The following is a 22,800-nucleotide window of genomic DNA, read 5'->3' as shown; positions in this document are numbered from 1 at the left end:
TACAAATGATTTTATTTACTCAACAAAGTAAATGAAGGGGCAATCCTTCTCTCGACTGCTGTTTAATTCTGATTCTGACGAATAGGGCTTTCCCTGCCATAGCAAAGACTCACCTTTTGGAGGTTTCAGCTTCCCTGAAACCACCAGGGCCAGACACAGAAAGACTGAGTCTCTCTCTTTGGGAGACACTGTATGAGCCATGACTACTGCCGTCATTACCATCACTAAGAAGCTGTCCTGGACACGCCCTATTCCCTAAGTGTCACACATTCACTTGGTAATCAATCCTGTTTAGATTAATCCAATCTTAAAGACAGGGAAGCAGAGTGCTAATAGTATCGTTACATGACTAAGGCCACAGACAAGAACCAAAACAACGAATAGGATTAGCTTGTTGAGCCACTGAATGAGTTCAGTTCTTTATTACCTTAGTGGCAACTTCTTCCCTAGTTCCAGTTTCTAGTCCTTCAGCAACACTGGACCTGTGTATCTTTTAAATTTTATTTTATATTTTGTAGAGACAGGGTCAGCCTCTGTCACCCAGGTTGGAGTGCACAGGTGCAATCACAGCTCGCTGTAACCTCAGACTCCTGGGTTAAAGTCATTCTCCCACCTCAGCCTCTGGAGTAGCTGGGACCTCAGGCAGGCACAACCACACCTACCTAATTAATTTTCTTTTCTTTTTTTTCCTTTTTTCTTTTTTTTTTTAGAGATGGGGTCTCACTATGTTGCCCAGGCTGGTCTCAAACACCTGGCCTCATATAATCCTCCTTGGATTACAGACATGCACCACCGTGCCTGGCCTTCAGTGTCTTTTCAATGTGATACTGGGAACCTAGAAGTGTATTGGCCCAGTATTCAACAGAGAAAAAAGACAAAAGTAGGTTTGAATAATTTATAACTTGTTTGATTTTGTGAGCCTAGCACAGATTTTACATTGTAACAATTTTACATCCCAAGGATATTCTTTAAGATCTGCCCATAGGAATAAAATTTGTTCTGTGACCTGTCTGGCAAGCTAGATTTTAAATGTGTTACAATACCTTTAAATGAAACAGCACTGGTTTTTCACAGAATTTCTATTTCACAACACTATGTATTTATGTGACACTTATCAATTTAAAAAGGAATGCTTCAGAGTATCTTATCTGATGTACACATCAACCTGGCTATGCAGACGTAATTTCCAGGGCACTGATTCTCAAAAGAGACTTGTCTTGTGGAAGGGTCTGCTCTTTTGAATTTAAAATCAGTATTCTTCTTTTATCACACACTGTCTAATGAGGCTTGACAAATTACAAGCCAAGGTTTCCTGAATTTATTTATTTTCAACCAGCTCATGGGAGAAAATGAAATTAACCAAATCACTAAGTACACATTGTAACTCACATTGGGCAGTTTAGAAGCATAAGAATAAGAAACATTGAAATAGATGATAGTTATCTCTGTAAGTGATATGATTTCCCACTACTCCTGCCCTGTTTAAAGATATGAAAACGAATGCACTCAACTCTACTCAGAAGAGTCCTTAGAATAAATATTCTAATTAAAGAATATTTAATTCAAAGTTGTATTATCTTTTTTTGCTCGCATGAATTTATTTTTGAGTGCTGAATGTTAAGATATGCAGACCCTGTTCACGTTCCGTAAGAAGCCCTCTTTCTTCCCAGATTCGCTATCTAGACAAACATGGCTTCGTCTCTCCTATTAACAGGTCACACAATTTGCAATGAAGAAAAATACGTGGTCAGGGATTCTGAATGGATAACTCATTATTGTATGGGTAAGTTTGGAACCAAGGGATTTGACAGATTACTCAATTTATACAGACCTAAGAACTAAGCATTTGCTAATGACCTGAATGTTGTCATAGAGCAGAGAAAATTCTAGATAACTCCAAGATTAGTGGGAAAGCTATCCCTCTGTATGGATTAGCCAGCTAAGATAAATGTTTGGGTTGGATTTGCTTTAGATAAGATTCAGTTACACAGATATTTTTATATGTCCCCACAGGCCAGTGATTATGGGGTGTTAGCCAAACTATGAGATGGCTGATAACATTTCACACAGACAGAAACATAAATCCTATTTTTTGATATTTTCCAGACGTGGTGGTAATGTGTAGCTACATCCTGATAATTGTGCCTGTTGCTTTCAATGTTCATTTTACAAGAGCCATCTAGGTTTTATGACTTTAATTAAGTCTTGCAGAATGAACACTGAAAGCAAAATTGCTAAGATAGCCAATAATTCAAACAGCTGTTAGAAGTGACCTACAAAGGTGCTACCACAATAGCCTTTAAGAATGAATTCTGGTAAAACCAACTTTTATTTGTTTAATTTCAACAACCAAAAATACTTTCCAAAATGGTTAATCAATTTTTTCTTTCATATTCTCTCCTTATTTAACCCACCTCCCTCCCTCTGTTCCTTCCCTCTCAAGCACTGGAGTCTACTGTATAGGCCGTGGACTCTGGGGTCAGTCACATCTAGGTGTTCATGCTCCTCTACCACTGGTGACTGTGTGGCCGTGGGCACCTTACTTAAATTCATTCGCTCAGATTTCTCATGTCGACTGTTGGGTAATAGCACCTACTTACTTTATAGAGCTATTATAAGGAATATTTTGATAATATAAGTAAAGAATCTAATATGGTACCTGGCAAGTACTTGCTGTTCAAGCAACTTGCAACTGTCTACCTTCTCATCTACCAGTATTTACTGGGCATCCTACCATGAGCCAGTCAATGCACTGGGGAGAGCTACATGAATAAGCCATGAAGCCCCAGCCTTTGAAAGGCTCACAGTCTAATAGAGTCTGACTTAGTTAATTTTTCATAGTCCGCAGGAATAGAAAAACCTCAATGCATAAACTGTGTAAGGCTATTGAAAACAAACTGGCTTTGGTTTTCAAATTATTATTTATAATGTTGTTATCAAGAAAACATTTATTGATTGCCAACCATGTGGTCACATACCTGACACTAAGGACAAGGCCCTGACCTCAGAGATTCATGGTCAACACAAACACTCAAACACAAATATAGCTTTCATCACAACTTTATTTTAAATAAAAGAACAAAGTAATCTCTATTATTTTTTGTTTGAACAATTAGGTGAACAAAAACTGTAAATATTTGATTGATGGAAATGTAGAAAATATATACAAATGCTGTATCACTCATCAAAAGGAAATACTGAGAAACGAGTAAGTTGAGGAAATATAGTTACACAAATAATTAAAAAGGCAAATGCCCATATAACACCATGCATTTATGGTATCATTGTTTTCTCCTGCTTTCCAAAAACTCATCTTATTAGATGACTCTTTTCTATTTCCTAAGACCTACCTCCTCTAAGACAATTTCTGGAAAACAGATCACACCATGAGAAAAATGTAGCAGCCTTACACTAATGAGGATCATGCACGCATACCTCCATGCCTAGATCAACTTCGTTTCAGTCACCTCAAACCTTTCCATGCAGGTGACCCAGCCTTAGACTACAGGATCATCTTCATCCTCCCATGAGAAAATGCTGCTTTACTGCATGCAGTTCACATCATTTGCTATGGGAAGCCCGGGATTCCCTGCAGTCTAATTTCCTTGCTTCTCTATAGATCACATTTTCGGATCCAAACTTAACTGTCTCACCCATCCAAATCGCAAAGTCCTTTCACACATGCCTCTCACCACTTGGTCAGCACTGGAAGACATCCTTGTGTTTCTCACTGATGCTCTCAGGCCATTCTCTCATCCTAATCCCATGCTCCATCTCGTTGCCATCTCCTGTTGGCCTCTCTGGTCATTCCCACTCCTTCCATAAAGATTGTGTCTCTAGTTCAGTCACTCTCTCCACCGTGCCTCCTGCCATTACTCCTGGGGATGTCAATATCCATAGAGATGCTTTTTCCAACATCCTGGTGCCTGGTCCAATCTCTACCCCTGCAATGATCTCATCTTCCCCTCAACCTCTGCCAGTCATTCCCAAGGTGATAACCCTAGAGTTTGATTATCAAAAAATTGCTTTCCTTCTAAAGATATCAGTTTGAAACATCCCATTTTCCAGTAACCACCTCATTTTTCCAGCTCATTTCCTCTAATCTTTCAACTTCAGCAATCTTTGCACCCTTCCCAGACCCACGATGCATTGGTCCTGTTTCCTACTTCTTTCACCCCCTCACTTCCCTTCATCCTCAGCTTACACTCCACGGCCAAGTATTATAATCATTGTCACAACCTTACATATGAAATACATTCTCAGCTTCATGACACTCATTTGGTTCAACCCAGTCCTGGTTAACTCTAACTCTGCCCTTCCAGGCCTACATCCACAATGTTGAATGTGGCTTAGAGAAAACCACACAGTAATTAATCTTTACAGATCTCTTTAAAATAATGATCACTAACCTCAAGTGAGTGTTTCATGCTGCCCAGCATTCACACTACATACAGGTTGAGCATTCCAAATTCAAAAATCCAAAATCTTAAATGCTCCAAAATCCAAAACCTTTTGAGCACTGACGTGATGCCACAAGTGAAGAATTCCACACCTGACCTCTTGTGATGGGAACAGTCAAAATGCGGGTGCACAGCCTACAGTTTCTTCAGTGTCCCCAAGGAGAAAAAGACCCTCTTGGCCATTTATAAAAGTCACCCAGCAGAAGACCTCCTCATCCCTAGAGGACCCACTTCTTGGTCTCTCAACTGTTTCTGATGTTTCTTCCCACCTAAATAAATAAAATGCAGTGTACATTAACCTTTTAATCAAAACCCAGCACCCTGGGTGGAGACCGGGAGCCTGCAGCTGTCTGCTGCTGCTCTTGCCTCGCAGCGGATCCAGGTATTCTGGTGATGTCACTGAGCTGCACCATTACCCTGAACACAGTATTTATTCATGGTATTAACGGTATGTCACATTTTTTAACTGTTAAATCCCTATGTGTGAATAATTATAAGAAAATAAATGCTTATCAGTAGCACATAAAATCAGAGTCAGGAATGATGGTGATTCCAAACAACCGCAGATTGCCCAATGGGTGGCTGAGATGGTGACACCTTTGCTGTCTGATGCTTCATTGTACACAAGTTTTGCTTCCTGCACAGAATTATTAAAAATCTTGCATAAAATTGTTTTCATGCTATGTATATAGGGTTTATAAGAAACATAAATATGTATGTGTTTAGACTTGGGTCCCATTCCCAAGATATTTCATTATGTATAGGCAAATATTCCAAATCAAAAAAATCCAAAATCCAAAACACTTCTGGTCCCAAGTATTTCAAATAAAGAATATTCAACTTGTATATTTCCCTACTCCCTTGATTCTTCCATTCCTATTCCATCTCTGTAACACCCGCCCCTACCTGCATCTGTGCCGTATGTTCTCTCTTTTCTCCCACTTCCGTGGATGAATAACCATGGGTTTCAACCTCCCAGTCTCATCCCAGACCTTTGGATTCCCTCACCTGCCATTGTAGCAAGCCCTCCTCTTTCCTTTGCCTGAAATTCCTCCGTTCTGTTTCTTCTCTGCAGTGGTCCTTCTGAAGCCCAGTCCTGCCACCAGCCGATAGACTAATGCTAAGGCACACTGGCCTTTCTTGTTCTAGCAGGGATCCAATAGTTGCTCAACTTCTGTGACACCGGCCATGGCCTCCAGCCATGGTGTATCCAATCTCCTCCCTTGGAGGGAATTATCTTCACACTGCAACAGGGAGAAGTTCAACTTCCCCCTAAATATGTCCTGTGGTGGAATTATTTTTTATCTTGTGAACTGATGAACTGTCAAAGCTGGGAAGAAACTTAGAAATCACATTGAGGATCTAAGGAAGAAATCAAGGTTCTGATAGGCCAAGTCACTTGTGATGCTCTGTATATCCTGATAGAAAGCGGGGATTTTTCCTGACTAAAAAAAGATATGGAGTTTTCAAGGGTCTATGCAAGTGACAAAATGAATTACACACCAGTTTTTCGTGTTGAATGAACTAAATAAACACTATGATACAAATTCCAAACAAATCCCCGAAAGCAGGAATGAGAGAAGAAGGTGAAATGGTGAGATGGAAGGGGAAGTCCTGGTGAAGAGATAGCCGTGTGGGTGTGACTAGCTCTACCTCTAACTTGCTGTAAGCCTCGGGAAAGCCTATTCATTTCTCTGGGTTTGCTTTTCCCATTAGTTAGGTGGGAGGAAGGGATGAGACTACCCCTTCGGAGGGTACTTGTCACCATCACACTCTTTGCATTCTCTCCTTAGCCCAGAGTTCACACGCATCTCACAAGAAAACTCCCTCCAATGCCTTCTGCTTTCTGTTCGCATTCTTGATCCTTCACCTCTTCACACAGTATTTTCAAGTTGCCTGGCTCCTGCTGTTGGCAGCATGGTGATTACTCATTCATTTTTCTCCTGTTCTCATAGAAATAAGCTAACCCATCAGCCTAGGTCACTTGACTGACTAAAGAAGAGCAGAAATGGATCATCAACTCTCACTTCCCGATCTTTCTGTATCCACCTAAACAAAGGATGGTTAAATGGGATTTACGATCCAACAGATTCCATTTCTTTTGAAAACCCTTGAACTTGGTGTCCCCCGTTGGCCTTCTAACATTCATTATCTATTAATTTGACTTAGATTTAAAGCCAATGATTAATCTGTCCACTCTAGAATGTTTTCCTGACAGGCTCCCTGTTTAGGTAGATGCAAGTAATACTCCTGAACTCAAGAGCAGTAGGGGCACCACAATCCTGTTTTCTTACATTAACAAAAAAATAATTTATTTCTATTCTGGAATATATAAGCCAAAAGAATAGAATAGAAAAATGGGGCTTCCTCATTTGCATTCTTTCTTTCTTTTTTTTTTTTTTTTTTTGAGATGGAGTTTCGCTCTTGTCACCCAGGCTGGAGTGCAATGGCGCGATCTCAGCTTGCTGCAACCTCCACTTCTCGGGTTCAAGTGATTCTCCTGCCTCAGCTTCCCGAGGAACTGGGATTACAGGCATGGGATTACAGGTGTGTGCCACCATGCCCAGCTAATTTTTGTATTTTTAGTAGAGACAGGGTTTCACCATGTTGGCCAGGCTAGTCTCGGACTCCTGACCTCAGGTGATCCACCTGCCTCAGCCTCCCAAAGTGCTGGGATTACAGGCATGAGCCACCGTGTCCATCCTATTTGTATTCTTGATATAGAATTTGTATCAATCATTCATTATGGTACCAGACAACAGAAATAGGATGTGCCATGGACCTTGATCATTCATTTGGGCTATCTGAGATTTACGCCCCTATTCTAGGTTTGGGCAATTACGTACTGCACCAGAACTAGCTAATTGTTCACCAAAGCCTTTTACTTTTTTTCCTGGGTACTCAGCTAGATAGCATTTCCTGGCCTCTTTTGTAGTCAAGTCAATTGTGGACAGTAGAATGTACAAGGAAATGATGTATCCCAGGTGTAGGCCAAGCTCATAACAATCTTCCATGCAATCTCCCACTTACTGCCAGCTTGGTACTGAAGTCCAAGGTGGACTTGAAAGCAATGTGCTAGGGAATAGGCGGAGCTTCTATTTGCCTGAATCCTTGGTAGTGCAGAATGAAACCATCCCCTTCCCCGACTACCTCCACTCACTGATTGGACCCTATATGAATGTATAACAGACGTCTGTTGCATCAGCCACTGAAATTTGGGGCCTAATAGTTACAGCAACTAGCATTACTTCAATTAATCTACCCATTTTGTGACTCTCAGGGATAGGCAGTCACCACCTCCCATCAGAGAAACTGGAGAGTCAGACACTTTCTTTCCCAGGCTCCCTTCCATCTAGAGCACACACGTGAAATCTTGGCTTTGTGAATCTGTTAAACCCATATCCGACATTGACTAATGAGCTGGAGACACAAAGAAGCAAGGTTATGTGGAATGCATTCTGGAAGGGAGGTGTTCATCCGGTTTCTGGGGGCAGCTGCGGTGGCAGCAGCAGTGTCCAGTATCCAGGCTCATGGTATCAATGACATGATGCCAGTGTCTGGATTCACCAGCCAAGATGTGACTCCTTCACAGCTGTAGTGTGATTTTAGACTTGGCTCTTGTCCAATAGCTGCAACGCCTGCTTTGCTAGCCTTTTCAGAAGTCTGTGCCCTTTGCAACATCTTCCAACAAATCCTTCTACTTAAGTTAGCTAGACTTGAGTTTTGTAGCTCATGACCAAGAACTCTTATGGACACAAATGCATCCCTTTCAGGGAGGGGAAGACAGGATACTTGCTTGGTCTACAGCCTTGGGGAGTTTGCCTCCCCTCTGGAGTGTATTTCTCATTTTCTGAAAAGAGTCAGAGTCTATCCTGTGAACATTTCATGTTTTCACTAATGGCTTCAGTAGACTTCAGGAGGGAGAACAAGCCCATCTATATTTTGACTGCCTCGGGTTCGGGTGAAGTAGATTAAATTTGGCCAAAATAGAGCCAGTTATTTTGGAAAACAAGAAACTGAAAAGGAAAACGCTGAAAAGAAAACTCTAAAATGTCTAAGGAGGTAAAAGAAAACAGACCTTCCCTAGGAATACTGTACTATATGTTTTAAAGAGACATAAAACAGAACAGCCATTTTAGGTTAACTGGATTCTTCCCACAATAAAAGCATGATTTAGGTTTTGCCAAGCGATGTGTGCCCTTTTAAAGTCCCTGTGTCCAACTGCAATTGAACTGGGTTTAAAAAAAATGTATTGCTTAAGAGTGAGGGTATTGGGGCAGGGGAGCTGTCATTTTTTTCTCAAGACGTTGTTATGGTGCCAAAGTTATCGCCAGGTTATATTCCTTATCACCAGGTTATATTCCTACTGTGGCTGCCAGGAACAAGGGATATCAATGAGCAATAGCAGAGATCCTCCTAGGCAGTCTTGTCTCACGTAATCTCTGCCTCTATCTTGGGGATGGCTACATCTGTCAGTTCTGAGCCTCCTTCTGTATTTCATCTGATGAAGTTCAAGGAGTCTGGTATGTTGTAATATTGACAAATAATGCCTCCCTGTAATCATACCACGGTGCAAATGTGGCAGAGTCACTTTTTCTACCCCCAGACTCTGAGCTGTCCTTGGGAATGGCTTTAGCCACCAGAATGTGGCAGAAATGACACGGTGCCTGTCTGGGAAGCTGGGCCATAAGAGTCCTTGAAGTGTTCAGATTTCCCCTTTTCAAACCCAAACACCACCTGGCTGTGAAGATGCCTAGTCTAGCCCCTGGGAGACTGAGTGGTCCCATGGAGGAGATCCAAGGCTCCAAGTTTGGCAGCCAGCCTCTAGACCTCCCAGCCTGGCTCATCTACCTGCTGAATGAAACTGCTCAAGCGGTCCAGGTGACAGCAGCAGCAGAACCACTGGCCAACCCATGCAACAGTGGGAAATAGTACAGCATTGCTATTCTAAACCATGAAGTTTTGTGGTGGCTAGTTATGCCTTAAGATATAATTGATCTAAGATGGGACCAGAACATTTATTGTGCTAGATTAAGAAGCACTGCTTGTGATGAGGAGCTGACAGACAGAAAAAGCACTGCAAAATTCTAAAATCTCATTAACTTGTACCCTTTAAACTCAAAGATTGGTTAAGTTTGCTAAAGAAGCTAAAAATGGCATAGAACTTGTGATAGAAACTACAACTCACATTCAACTAGGTTAGCTCTAAAAGATTTTCCCTTGAATTCCAGCAAAAACTGAAAACCTTTCATCAAAAAAGGAGCAGGGGTCGCTATTCTTATATCAAATAAAACAGACTTTAAACCAACAACGGTAAAACAGGACAAGGAAGGGTATTACATAATGATAAAGTGTTCAATTTAACAAGACTTAACTATCCTAAATATATATGCACCCAACATTGGAGCACCTGGATTCATAAAACAAGTACTTATAGAGCTACGAAAAGACTAAGACAGCCACACAATTACGGTGGAGGACTTCAACACCCCATTGGCAGCATTAGACGGATCATCGAGGCAGAAAAGTAACAAAGAAATTCTGGGGCCGGGCGCAGTGGCTCAAGCCTATAATCCCAGCACTTTGGGAGGCCGAGACAGGCGGATCACGAGGTCAGGAGATGGAGGCCATCCTGGCTAACACAGTGAAACCCCGTCTCTACTAAAAAATACAAAAAACTAGCTGGGTGAGGTGGCAGGCGCCTGTAGTCTCAGCTACTCGGGAGGCTGAGGCAGGAGAATGGCGTGAACCCAGGAGGCGGAGCTTGCAGTGAGCTGAGATCTGGCCACTGCACTCCAGCCTGGGTGACAGAGCGAGACTCCGTCTTAAAAAAAAAAAAAAAAAAAAAAAAGAAAGAAATTCTGGACTTAAATTTGACACTTGACCAATTGGACCTAACAGAAATCTATAGAATACTCCACCCGTCAACTACAGAATATACAATTCCTCTCATCTGTAAATGGAACATACTGCAAGATCAACCACATCACATGCTCAGCCATAAAGCAAGTCTCAATAAATTTTTAAAAAAGGAAGTAATATCATCCATACTCTTGGACCACAGTGGGATAAAAACAGAAATCAATATCAAGAAGAACTCTTAAAACCACATACTTACATAGAAATTAAACAACTTGTTCCTGAATGACTTTTGGGTAAACAACAAAATTAAGGCAAAAATGAAAAAAAAATCCTTTTAAATGAATAAAAACAGGCTGGGCATGGTGGCTCACACCTGGAATCCCAGCACTTTAGGAGGCCAAGGCAAGCAGATCACCTGAGGTCAGGAGTTCGAGACCAGCCTGGCCAACATGGTGAAACCCTGTCTCTACCAAAAATATAAAAAATAGCTGAGTGTGGTGGCACACACCTGTAATCCCAGCTACTTGGGAAGCTGAGGCAGGAGAATCACTTGAACCTGGGAGGTAGATGTTGCAGTGAGCCAAGATTGTGCCACTGCACTCCAGCCTGGCCGACAGAGCGAGACTCTGTCTTATACATACATACATATGTACATACATACATACACACACACACACACACAATACACCAAAATCTCTGGGATGCAGCAAAAGCAGTGCTAACAGAAAAGTTCATAGTGCTAAATGCCTACCTCTAAAAGTTAGAAATATCTCAATTTAATGACATAACATCACACCTAAAGGAACTAGAAAAACAAGAACAATCCAACTCGAAAGCTAGCAGAAGGAAGGAAATAACTGAAATCAGAGCAGAACTGAACAAAATCGAGACCCTAAAATCCATACAAAGATTCAATGAAATCAAAAGTTGATTTGAAAGGATAAACAAGATTGATAGACCACTAACTAGAATAACAAAGAAAAAGAGAGATGATCCAAATAAGCACAATCAAAAATGACAAAGATGATATTACAATTGATCTTAAAAGAATACAAAAGATCTTCAGAGACTATTATGAATATCTCTATGCATACAGACTAGAATATCTAGATGAAATGGCTAAACTCCTGGAAACACGCACTCTTCCAAGATTGAATCAGGAAGAAATTGAAATGCTAAACAGACCAATATTGATTTCTGAAATTGAATATGTAATAAAAAGCCTATAATCAAAAAAAGTCCTGGATCAGAGGGGCTCACAACTGAATTCTACCAGACATAAGAAGAAGAGCTAGTACCAATTCTACTGAAAGTATTCCAAAAAACTGAGGAGGAGGGACTCCTCCCTAATGCATTCTATGAAGCTAGCATCACCCTGATGCCAAAACCTGGCAGAAATACAACAAAAAAAGAAAGTGACAGGCCAATATCACTGATGAATATAGATGCAAAAATCTTTAGCAAACTACTAGTAAACCAAATCAGGCAGCACATCAGAGTTAATTCACTATATAATCAAGTCTGCTTCATTCCTAGGATGCAAGGTTGGCTCAACATACACAAGTCAATATACGTGATTCATCACATAAAGAGAATTAAAAACAAAAACCATATGATCATATGAATAGACATGAAAAAAAAACCTTTCCATAAAATTCAACATCCCTTCATGGTAAAGACCCTCAAGAAATGAAGGATAGAAGGAATACACCTCAAAATAATAAGACTCATCTATGACAAACAAATCGCTGGAAGCATTCCCCTTGAAACTGGAACAAGACACGGATGCCCACTCTTATCACTCCTATTCAACATAGTACTGGAAGTCCTAGCCAGAGCAGCCAGTTCAGAGAAATAAATAAAAGACATCCAAATAGAAAAAGAAGTCAAAATATCTCTCTTTACCGATCATATGATTGTATAGTCAGAGAACCCTGAAAGACTCTGCCAAAAGCCTCCTGGAATTGATAAAATAACTTCAGTAAAGTTCCAGGATACAAAATCAATGTACAAAATGTAGTAGCATTTCTACACACTAGTAACATTCAAGCTGAGAGCCAAATCAAAAACATAATCTCATTTACAATAGACACACACACACACACACACACACAAATACCTAAGAATATATCTAACCAAAAAGGTAAAAGATCTCTACAAGGAGAATTACAAAAACACTGCTGAAAACAATTACGGATGACACAAACAAATGGGAAAACATTCCTTGCTCATGGATTGGAAGAATCAACATAGGAGTTGAACAATGAGAACACATGGACATAGCGAAGGGAACATCACACACTGGGGCCAGTTGTGGGGTGCAGGGCTAGGGGAGGGATAGCCTTTGGAGAAATACCTAATGTAGATGACGGGTTGATGGGTGCAGCAAACCACCATGGCACGTGTATACCTATGTAACAAACCTGCACATTCTGCACATGTATCCCAGAACTTAAAGTATAATTTAAAAAAATGACCATACAGCTCAAAGCAGTCTATAGACTCTATTCCCATCAAACTACCAATGTAATTTTTCCCAGAGCTAAAAAAAAAACTATTCTAAAATCCATATAGAACCGAAAAAAAGCCCAAGTAGCAAAATCAATCCTAAACAAAAGGAACAAATCCAGAGGCATCAATTACCCTACTTCAAACTATACTCTAAGCCTATAATAACCAAAACAGCATGGTACTGGTACAAAAACAGACACACAGACCAATGGAACAGAATAGCAAACCCAGAAATAAAAAGCCACACACCTATAGCCATCTGATTTTTGACAAAGTCAACAAAAATAAGCAATGGGGAAAGGGCTCCCTATTCAATAAATGGTGCTTGGAAAGCTGGCTAGCCATATGCAGAAGAATGAAACTGGACCCCTATCTTTCACCATATACAAAAATTAACCCAAGATCAATTAAAGATTTAAATGTAAGTCCTCAAACTATAGGAGGAAAACCTAGAAAACATTATTCTGGACATGGGCCTTAGGAAAGAATTTATGACTAAGTCTTCAAAAGCAATTGCAAAAAAACAGAAATTGGCAAATGAGACCCAATTAAACTAAAGAACTTCTGCATAGCAAAAAACAAAACAAAACAAAACAAAAAAATAAAAACAAAACCAAAACCAAACTATCAATAGAATAAAAGACAACCTACAGATTGGGAGATAATATTCCCAAACTATGCGACTGACAAAGGTCTAATATCCAGAATCTATAAGGGAATTAAACAATCAAACAAGCAAAAAATAAATAACCCCATTAAAAAATGGGTAAAAGATATGAACAGATACTTCTCAAAAGAAGACATACAAGCGGCCAACTAACACATGAAAAAAATGCTCAACATCACTAATCATCAGACAAATGAAATCAGAACCACAATGAGATACCATCTCACATTAATCAGAATAGCTATTATTGGCCGGGCGCGGTGGCTCAAGCCTGTAATCCCAGCACTTTGGGAGGCCGAGACGGGCGGATCACGAGGTCAGGAGATCGAGACCATCCTGGCTAACACGGTGAAACCCCGTCTCTACTAAAAAAATACAAAAAATTAGCCGGGCGAGATGGCGGGCGCCTGTAGTCCCAGCTACTCGGGAGGCTGAGGCGAGAGAATGGCGTAAAACCCGGGAGGCGGAGCTTGCAGTGAGCTGAGATCCGGCCACTGCACTCCAGCCTGGGCGACACAGCGAGACTCCGTCTCAACAAAAAAAAAAAAAAAAAAAAAAGAATAGCTATTATTTAAAAAAAACAAAACAGATGCTGGCGAGGCCGCAGAGAAAAGGGAACATTTATACACTGTTGATGGGAATGTAAATTAGTCTAGCCACTGTGGAAAGCAGTTTGGAGATTTCTCAAAGCACTTTAAAACAGAACTACCTTTCAACTCAGCAATCCCATTTCTGGGTATATATACTCAAATAAAATAAATTGTTATACCAAACAGACACATGCACTCATATGTTCACTGTAGCACTATTCACAATAGCAAAGACATGGAATCAACCTAGGTGCCCATCAACAGTAGACTGGATACAGAAAATGGGGGTACATATACACCATGGAATACTATGTAGCCATTAAAAAAATGTCCTTTGCAGCAACGTGGATGCAGTTGGATGCCATTTTCCTAAGCAAATTAATGCAGGAATAGAAAACCAAATACCAGATGTCCTCACTTATAAATGGGAGCTAAACATTTGGTACTAATTGACATAAAGAAGGCAACAATAGACACTGGGGACTAGTAGACGTGGTAGGTAGAAAAGGGGACAAGGGTTGAAAGCCTGTTGAGTACTATGAGCAGTACCTCAGTGATGGGACAAATCATGTCATATCTCAGCATCACACAATAGATCCATGTAACAAACCTACACATGTACCCTCTGAATCTGAAATCAAAGTTGAAATTATATTTAAAAAGGAATATACTGAAAAAAAAGAAAGAAAAGCTCTCAAAAGAGCTGAGATTCAGAAATTCAGAGAGCAGCACAATTCTATCGTATTATTGCACTGGAGGCACTTATTTCCACCATCTCTCATGACATTTTCTGGCATCTGTGCTAAATGTAGGGGAAATATCCTTTCTGTGATTACTCTGTAGAGTTTTACCACTATTCCCCTGCTCAATAACCTTCTCCAAACTAAGCCCCCTAAATTAGATTCTTAAAATTCAGAAAAGTGCACAGAAGGCACACCTAAAACACGGAACCTACCACTCTAGAAAAAAACATTTTGTATACATTTATTTGGGAATGTGGAAAGGCATGGATATTCACAAAACTAATGCTAGAAATTCTCATCCAAAGAACCAAGATAACTGATCATCTTTAGACAATGGTGTTCAACTGTCCTTTTGTCACAGTGAGGGTTTGAACAGGTATGAACTGGCTCCTGCTCACCTTTCTAGCATTACCTATAACCACTTCCAAACTACCTGCTGAGAACACATCTGATGACTTGGTGCTTTCTTGTCATCACATCTGCTGCTCCTCTTTTCTCCTGCACTGAGCTGACCCAGACTCCAACCTGACACCAGTGCCTCTCCTCTGGTCCCTAATGTGGCCCTAGCAGGACACTGTCATAACACTCATTTCATGGGATACTCATTTCACATGAGCTCCTTCCACACCTGTCTTCTCTGTGAGGTTCCCAGCATCTTAAGGTGGGGGCTTAACTTCTGTATTCATGGTACCTACATTAATGCATGACATGTAATCAGTGCTAAATTAATGTCTCCTGAATAACTGTCAGACTGTACGTACTAGCTACTTGGCACATTCACTTGAATGCTTCCACCACTAGACCCAAAAGTCCTATTCCTCCTTCAGGCTTCCCTGTTTTAGTAAACACACCTCTGCCCACGCAGATACTCGATCTAGAAACTTGGGGGGCACACAAAGCCTCCCCTCTCACTCACCCCTAACAGCTAGCCCTTCTGATTCCACCTCCCGGTCTCTGGGCACTTCCGTGTCTCTGCCGTCATCTTCTGCTTGGGTGTCTACAATGCAGTCTTAAATGGTTTCCCTGCTTCTACTTTTGTCTTCCCCCAGTACATTCTCCACACAGCCACCAGACCAATCTCTTAAAGTGTAGAGAGGGTCAACCATTCCCTCATCCAGAGTCCCTACATCGTTCCCCGTAACATAGAGAATAACATAGTCCCTGACACTGGCGGGGAGATCTCACGTTACTGGGCTTCCTGCTGCCTCATGTCAAGTTGCTGCGAGCGCTGGTCAGCCCTAGTCACTTGAGTCCTCCCAGATGTCAGGAATGCTCTGAGATGCTGCCTGACTCATGCATTTAGCAGTTACCAGTTCCTGCACTGGGGACTTTCTTCCCCCCGCTCTCCTCTCGAAGCCTTCCTTGACCACCCCATTGAATGTGGCACCTCCTCACCCTCCTCTGCAGTGACTGGGTTTCAGAACACTATTAACTTCCTTCATAGCACTTGCTCCAAGCTATAATAAGTTTGCTTGTTTATTTACTTGTTTACTTTAGGTGTCTCTCACTGGGGGTAAGCTTCGTCGGGATAAGACTCTTTCATGTTATGTATCCATTGCATCTCTAGTATTAAAACACTGCCTGATACAGAGGAGATGTTCAGAAAACATGCAACGAGTAAAGGAATAAACAACGCAGGAGAAGGCAACAGGTACATCACTTATACCACTTTCTGCATCCCGCATAACCCCAGCTCCTGATTTGCAGGAAAACTGGGGTTATACTTTCAAGATTCAGGCAGACTCAATAACCACAAAGCAATGAGGATTCATGAAGTGCCTTCTACATGATCTCATTCAAACCACACAGTAACATTATAAGGCACCCATTCTCATTATTATTATTTTGCAGATAGGAAAGAAAAGCTCTAAGACTTTAAATGATTTGCACACAGCAGATCCCAACACCTGTGGCCCACAGAAAAACGTCGGGCTGACTCCATTTGGAGCCCCGATGTTCCCCACAACCTCCTGTGGCTTCTGAGCTTTTCCCAATGGAAAAAGCTTTGGGATATTTATTCCCAAATCCATATCCTGATTTGCTAATAAACCAATGTCCTGGTTTGCTAATCCACAAGTTTACATGCCATTCTATGGTTTATGTTTTTATTCCTTCAGATGACTGTAGTTTATTTATATCAAGGTAGTGGTGGCAAGCTCTCTTTCAGTAGGAAGACATTACGTTTTTCCTGTTTAACAGTGACTTCTTCCTAAAGTTTTGCTTGGTAATTAACTCAAGCAACCAACTGTCAATGGTTTCCACAATGAAGAAATTCTTACCTCGGAATTCCAGTCCTCGAAGTTGAAAGGTGACAAGACCATTTCCAATTTCAATCAGGTGAACAAAGGCATTGAGGTCATCTGAAGCCAAAATAAAGCAATCGCCAGAGCTGTAGTTGCCCCAGCGACCAAGAACTAAGTCTCCACAGAGGGACTCCTGGAGGGTCCTTGTTAAGTGTTCATAAAAAATGGAATTGAGATTGTTGTCATCATTCCCTAAAGGTAGACAAGAAATATGATCAGTGAATGCCTACTTCTTGCTGTGTACCCAGACCTAGGAAACAGTGAGCTGTCATCTGATTAAGGGCAAAATCAGACTCTTTATATACATAAAAGAGAAAAGATCTGTTCTTCCCACATTTCAGTGGATTATATGGGACCCTCCTATTTTATTCCCTTTATATTCTCTCTGTATAATTTATAGGCAATAAGCAGCATCATTTTATATATATGTGCTATAATATATAACACAAACAATCATTGCTAGTATTATTTGTTACATACAAATATACATTTTACATATTATATAACATATAAGTTGTTATGCTACATATAAATGGACACCATTTGTTCTTAAATTATATATACATTAAAAATTCAGGTTTATTGAAGAATAATTTATGTAGGGTAAAATTCATCCATTTTAGTGTACTATTCTATGAGTCTTGAAAAATGCATATAGTCATATAGCCAGTGCTTAGAATAATGCATTCATCTGCTGTATATATGAGTGTGTTCTGTTTCACCTTTGAGTAGTATCCCTCTGTATGCATGTGCTACAATTTGTCTATCCATTCATCTGCTGAAGGACACTTTGGGTTGTTTCCAGTTTTGGTGATTATGGGTAAAATCACTACCAAGAGTCATGAACAGGAGTTTGTGTGAATATGACTCTCCCCATTTCTCTTGAGTAAATGCTTAGGAGCAGGACTGCTGTTCTCCAAAGCGGCTGTAACGTTTTTGCATTTCCCCAGCAGTGATTGACAGCTCTAATTCTGCATCCTTGTCAGGACTTGGAATTGTCCATTGTTGCTTGTTTGTTTAACTTTGGCCATTTTAATTGGGTGGATAATGACATCCAAGGAAGGGTGAAGGAGGAAGCAGCAAAGGAGATGGAATGATGGAATACCTTGCTTCCCAGTGGAAAGCCAGGGGTGCGTGTTGAGTGGGGGTGAAATTAGGAGTGCGTAGTGCATTTCCTATATCCTCCCTGCTGAGCCCTGACTCTTTTCCCTCCTTTCAAGGGATCTCTCCAGATGAGGGATATAAGATTTTTTAAAGAGAAGATTGGATAACATGGGAAGTCTTCCTGGTCTGTGGTCCTGTGGATGGAGTAAGCATTGGGAGAAGCCTAGGAAAAACGTTCACGTTCACGACTTTTATTTTAGGAGTAGCTTTTCTTTAGGAGAGGAAATTATGGCTCTGGAAAGCCATAGGCATAGTTGTCCCAAAGAGGAAATGCCTAAAGCAAAACTCAACACTCCCTTCTGGATTGTCTATTTGAGTGGAGACGGAGATTCGGGGAGGACAGGGATGAAGACTGCAGATCTGACCGGAGCATCCCTGCTTTGTATCCAAGGGAGCCAGGGCACAATCAGGGTGCAGAAGGCAGGGAATGGTACAAGAAGGTGAATATGCCCCAAGTGCACTTACACAAGGAAGATCACCAATCCGCCTCTAAGAAATCTACAGAATAACACTATCAAACTGTGAATATCTTTGCTGGCCACTCATGACAGTTGAAAGCTGAATCAAAATTAGAGCATTTATAACCTAATTATGATTAATGGAAAGAAATTGTTCTGTGGGCTGAGTCATGCCATGTAGTCTAATAAAGTATCAGTATGCTTAATCTTCTATGCAGATGAAGCTTCCTTGACCTGCACTATATTCATTTTCTCTGATGAAGCAGCATGCATTCTGAGACACTAATTAAAGGTTACTTTCAGTCTCTGGCACTTTGAAAGGAAAGGCCTGAATGAGAGAATTAGCCTTTGCTTAATTGTTCAAACTGTTCAATGTTTAAATAAAACAAAACAATTAAAATCACTAAAAGTAGAGATTCAACTCAGGGCATCTTCTTAGAACACATTGACCACACATCTGCATAATTAGATTAAAATGAGACAGCAATTATGATTCACTAACAGCACAATGTGCTTGGGAAACTGTCCCTCTGCCTCATATCAATAGGCTTGTAACATCACAGTCCCACAGCTGCACCTCAGAGATATCAGTACCTCTCCTCCCTCATTGTACTGACATGAAGTTCAACAAAAAATAAGCCTCTCTCTCCAGGTATCTCAAATTTCAAATTCTGATTTCGAATTAATCATGTATATGCAATTCAAATACAGATAATGAGCATGATACAATTGTTCCTAGGCAGATTTGGGGGCACAAAGAAGGGAGTGAGGAGGATAAAAATAGAGAATAGTTAAAATTTGCATTCTAATGTGAGGAAGAAGAAACAGAATGGTTAAAAAAGGAGATTGATTATGGAAAGAAAAAAGTAAAATAATCTTCTAGCAGGTAAATCCTTCCATAGCTTAATGCTGACCAAAGTTTTTGAAAGCTTCTAGATCCTAGATCGTGGAATGGTTTGCCTTCAAGGACATTATCATGCTGATGTTTTTCCAAAGAATGTTTTTTTTCCTAAAAGACAAATCTCAAGGTTTATAGTCTGTGTTTGAGGTTTACTACATACAAACTAAAATGTCTTGATTAACAGAGTTATCCAATACTGAGCAAGGTCCTAATCAGTTCTAAACAGTGGAGCAATACACTGTCAAACCAAATCAGGATGCTTGATCAGTCTACCTACACAGTTTCATTTGACAGTCAGCATATTAACTAAGATGTGCATTGTCTCCACAATGAGTACAGAGTGAGTATTTAATTCTTCCTTTTGAGAATCCATCCATACAGCAATAAATAGTTTAAAAAGAGAGAAGAGATCTTCTTACCTGGATCTCTTTCAATTTGGACTGCCAGTCTTGTGTTGGAATTATCCACACGCCTTGTACTAGAAGAGGCCACAAAAGGGTAGAAGGTCATGATTAGATCCCCCCAAGCGGAGGAGTTGGTTTACAGAACCAGCTGCATGAGTGGAAAATGAAAATGCGATAGAGCTCACAGGTTAAGACGATTGCTGTAGTTTTACCACACTGCAGGAAGAGAGGAGTCTCATGATAAGAAATAGAGGGAACAGTACAAGAAACACATAGAGGGGAGAGATGAGTAGCTCTCTAATTAGGAGAGAATGGCCTTGTGTCTTAATCAATTTGGAGCCCCAGATCTGCAAAATCAAAGCAAGTATTTAGGCCGAACATGGTGGCTCATGCCTGTAATCCCAACACTTTGGGAGGCTGAGGCAGGCGGATCATTTGAAATCAGGAGCTTGGTACCAGCCTGGCAAACAGTGCAAAACCCCACCTCTACTAAAAATCCAAAAAGATTAGCCAGGTGTGGTGGTGCACTCCTATAATCTCAGCTACTTGGGAGGCTGAGGGAGGAGAATTGCTTGAACCCAGGAGGTCAAGGTCGCAGTGAGCCGAGATTGCACCACTGCACTCCAGCCTGGGTGAGAATCTGCCTAAAAAAAAAAAAAAAAAAAAAAAAAAAGCAAGTGTTAAACTGCCAATATGCCATCCCTCTCTTTCAGAACTTGAGAACAGTGTCCAATAGATTATCTTTCTCTTTAAATTGATTTCAGGAAATGGTGATGAGTAGTCAACATCTCCACCACCTGCTTTCAAGAGCTGGGTATACTCTTATAGACCTTTCTTAGGTTGAACCATGAGAATGAAAGCTCTCAGATCGTCTGCAGCCATGGTAACAAGTGGCCACTGGAACCAGCTTTGAACCTATTCCATCATGAAAACACTCCTCAGTGCACAGCTTTTGTAAGGCAGCCAGTCCATGGCAATCCTGGCTTCTGAGAGTTAGCTGACTCACTGCAGACTTCTGAGGGGCAACTGATGAACAACAGGCTTTTCAAGTAACCTCCTATACAGATGCCGTCAACCCACGTATGCCTCCAAACCTCACTAGTCCTTGAACTCCACACATCCCCAAAACCCTTTGTAAGTGCACCGATCTACTCTGCTTGGAGAGGCTATGCCAGCCTACCTTTGTCCTTTTATTTCCAATATTGCGTGGCGGTCTTTAAAGAATGAAATATGAAATTGATATCAAGCCTATGAAATTGATGGCAGTCAACTGTTTATTATCACCTACAAAATGGCAATTTCATATGGTTAAATCTGATATATTAGCCATTAAGAAAGGACTTCCACAAATACATCAGTATCACATATAGGGTTTACTTAAAGATCTGGGCATAATGAAGGTCCCACTGACAACTGTAGAAAGCCTGGTCTTGAACACATCTGGCTCCTGCTTTTTCTTTTTCTTTTCTTTTCTTTTTTGAGGCGGAGTCTCGCTGTGTCGCCAGGCTGGAGTGCAGTGGTGCAATCTCAGCTCACTGCAACCTCTGCCTCCTGGGTTCAAGCGATTCTCCTGCCTCAGCCTCCCAAGCAGCTGGGATTACAGACACGCGCCACACATCCAGCTAATTTTTGTATTTTTAATACAGGCGGGGTTTTACCATTTTGGCCAGGATGGTCTTGGCCTGCCTTGGCCCCCAAAGTGCTGGGATAACAGTTGTGAGCCACCGCGCCTGGCCAGCTCCTGCCTTTTCTATCACTCTGTCCTTTGCTTTCTTTGTTCCAACCCTGTTGGTTTTCCTTTTCCACCCCTTCAACATGCCCAGACCTCTTAGTCCTGTTGCTCTTTCCTCTCCAGTAGCCTTTGCATATGTTCCCTCTATTTAGGGATCCCTTTCCATGCCCACTCATTTTTCCTCATTGATTCCTCTTATCCTTCAAGTCTCAGCTCAAGTATCACCTTCTCAGGGAAGCTGCCTTGACTCCTGTGCTGCGTGAGATTCCTTTGTCGTGTTCTCTTTCACGCATTGTACCTGTACCTCTCTTTTGGAGCACTTGTCAAGGCTAACCTCAATCATAACGATGACAGCTAACATTTATGTAGCACTTGCTTGTGTCATGTGCCTGTTCTAAGTACTTTATATGTATTAGCTTATTATTGCCTTAAAACTACCCTCTGAGGTAGTTTTATGCCCATTCTCACAGCGGATGAGGCAGAGGCACAGAGAAATTAAGTAGAGTGTTCAAGGTCACAGATCTAACAGGTGGTACAGCCAGAATATGACCTAGGGAGGCTGGCTTAGGAGCCTTTACTTTACACCACATCATACATCTCTTTGTGTAATTATCTGATTATATCTGACTCTTACATCAGTCCCTAAGTACCATGAGAGTAAGTTTGTTGCTCACAACTGGCACATAGTAGTCACTCAATAAATATTTGCAGAATAAATTATTGAATGGTCAAAAATAAGGCTACTTCTGAAGTTTTTGTCCCTATAATATTTGCTAAGAAGAAAGACTAGCTGCCAGTCAACGCTGCATATGTGGCTTATGTTTAAACATGATCATTGACATATTCTGTATAATTTTAACAAATGACAAGCACTTATCAGAAATGGTGCTTAAGAAGAAACCTAAGAATGCAGCCTTCTTTTGTGAACTTGTCTTTTGGGAATCAAAACAGATAAAAAGATATTTGGTTGGAATTTTGGGAATCAAAACAGATAAAAAGATATTT

At 40.9% G+C, this 22,800-nt stretch overlaps 1 protein-coding gene across 2 annotated transcripts in view; it reads right to left on the bottom strand.

The window, feature by feature from the left end:
- The window catches only part of PCNX2 (pecanex 2), a 314,758-nt gene that overhangs the window by 60,633 nt on the left and 231,325 nt on the right, over positions 1 to 22,800 (bottom strand). For both annotated transcript variants that reach the window (XM_033199654.1, XM_033199655.1), the window contains exons 24-25: positions 20,079 to 20,137; positions 17,113 to 17,328 (exon numbers count right to left, since the gene is read on the bottom strand). In XM_033199654.1, the coding sequence (XP_033055545.1) occupies positions 17,113 to 17,328; positions 20,079 to 20,137 (275 nt within the window). The remainder of the gene's footprint in view (positions 1 to 17,112; positions 17,329 to 20,078; positions 20,138 to 22,800) is intronic.

This window comes from Trachypithecus francoisi, unplaced genomic scaffold (assembly GCF_009764315.1).
Source record: "Trachypithecus francoisi isolate TF-2019V2 unplaced genomic scaffold, Tfra_2.0 Lachesis_group5, whole genome shotgun sequence".
Classification (NCBI taxonomy): domain Eukaryota; kingdom Metazoa; phylum Chordata; class Mammalia; order Primates; family Cercopithecidae; genus Trachypithecus; species Trachypithecus francoisi.
The sequence above is the reverse complement of the archived record's forward strand: the minus strand, read 5'-3'. Positions and strand labels throughout refer to the sequence as shown.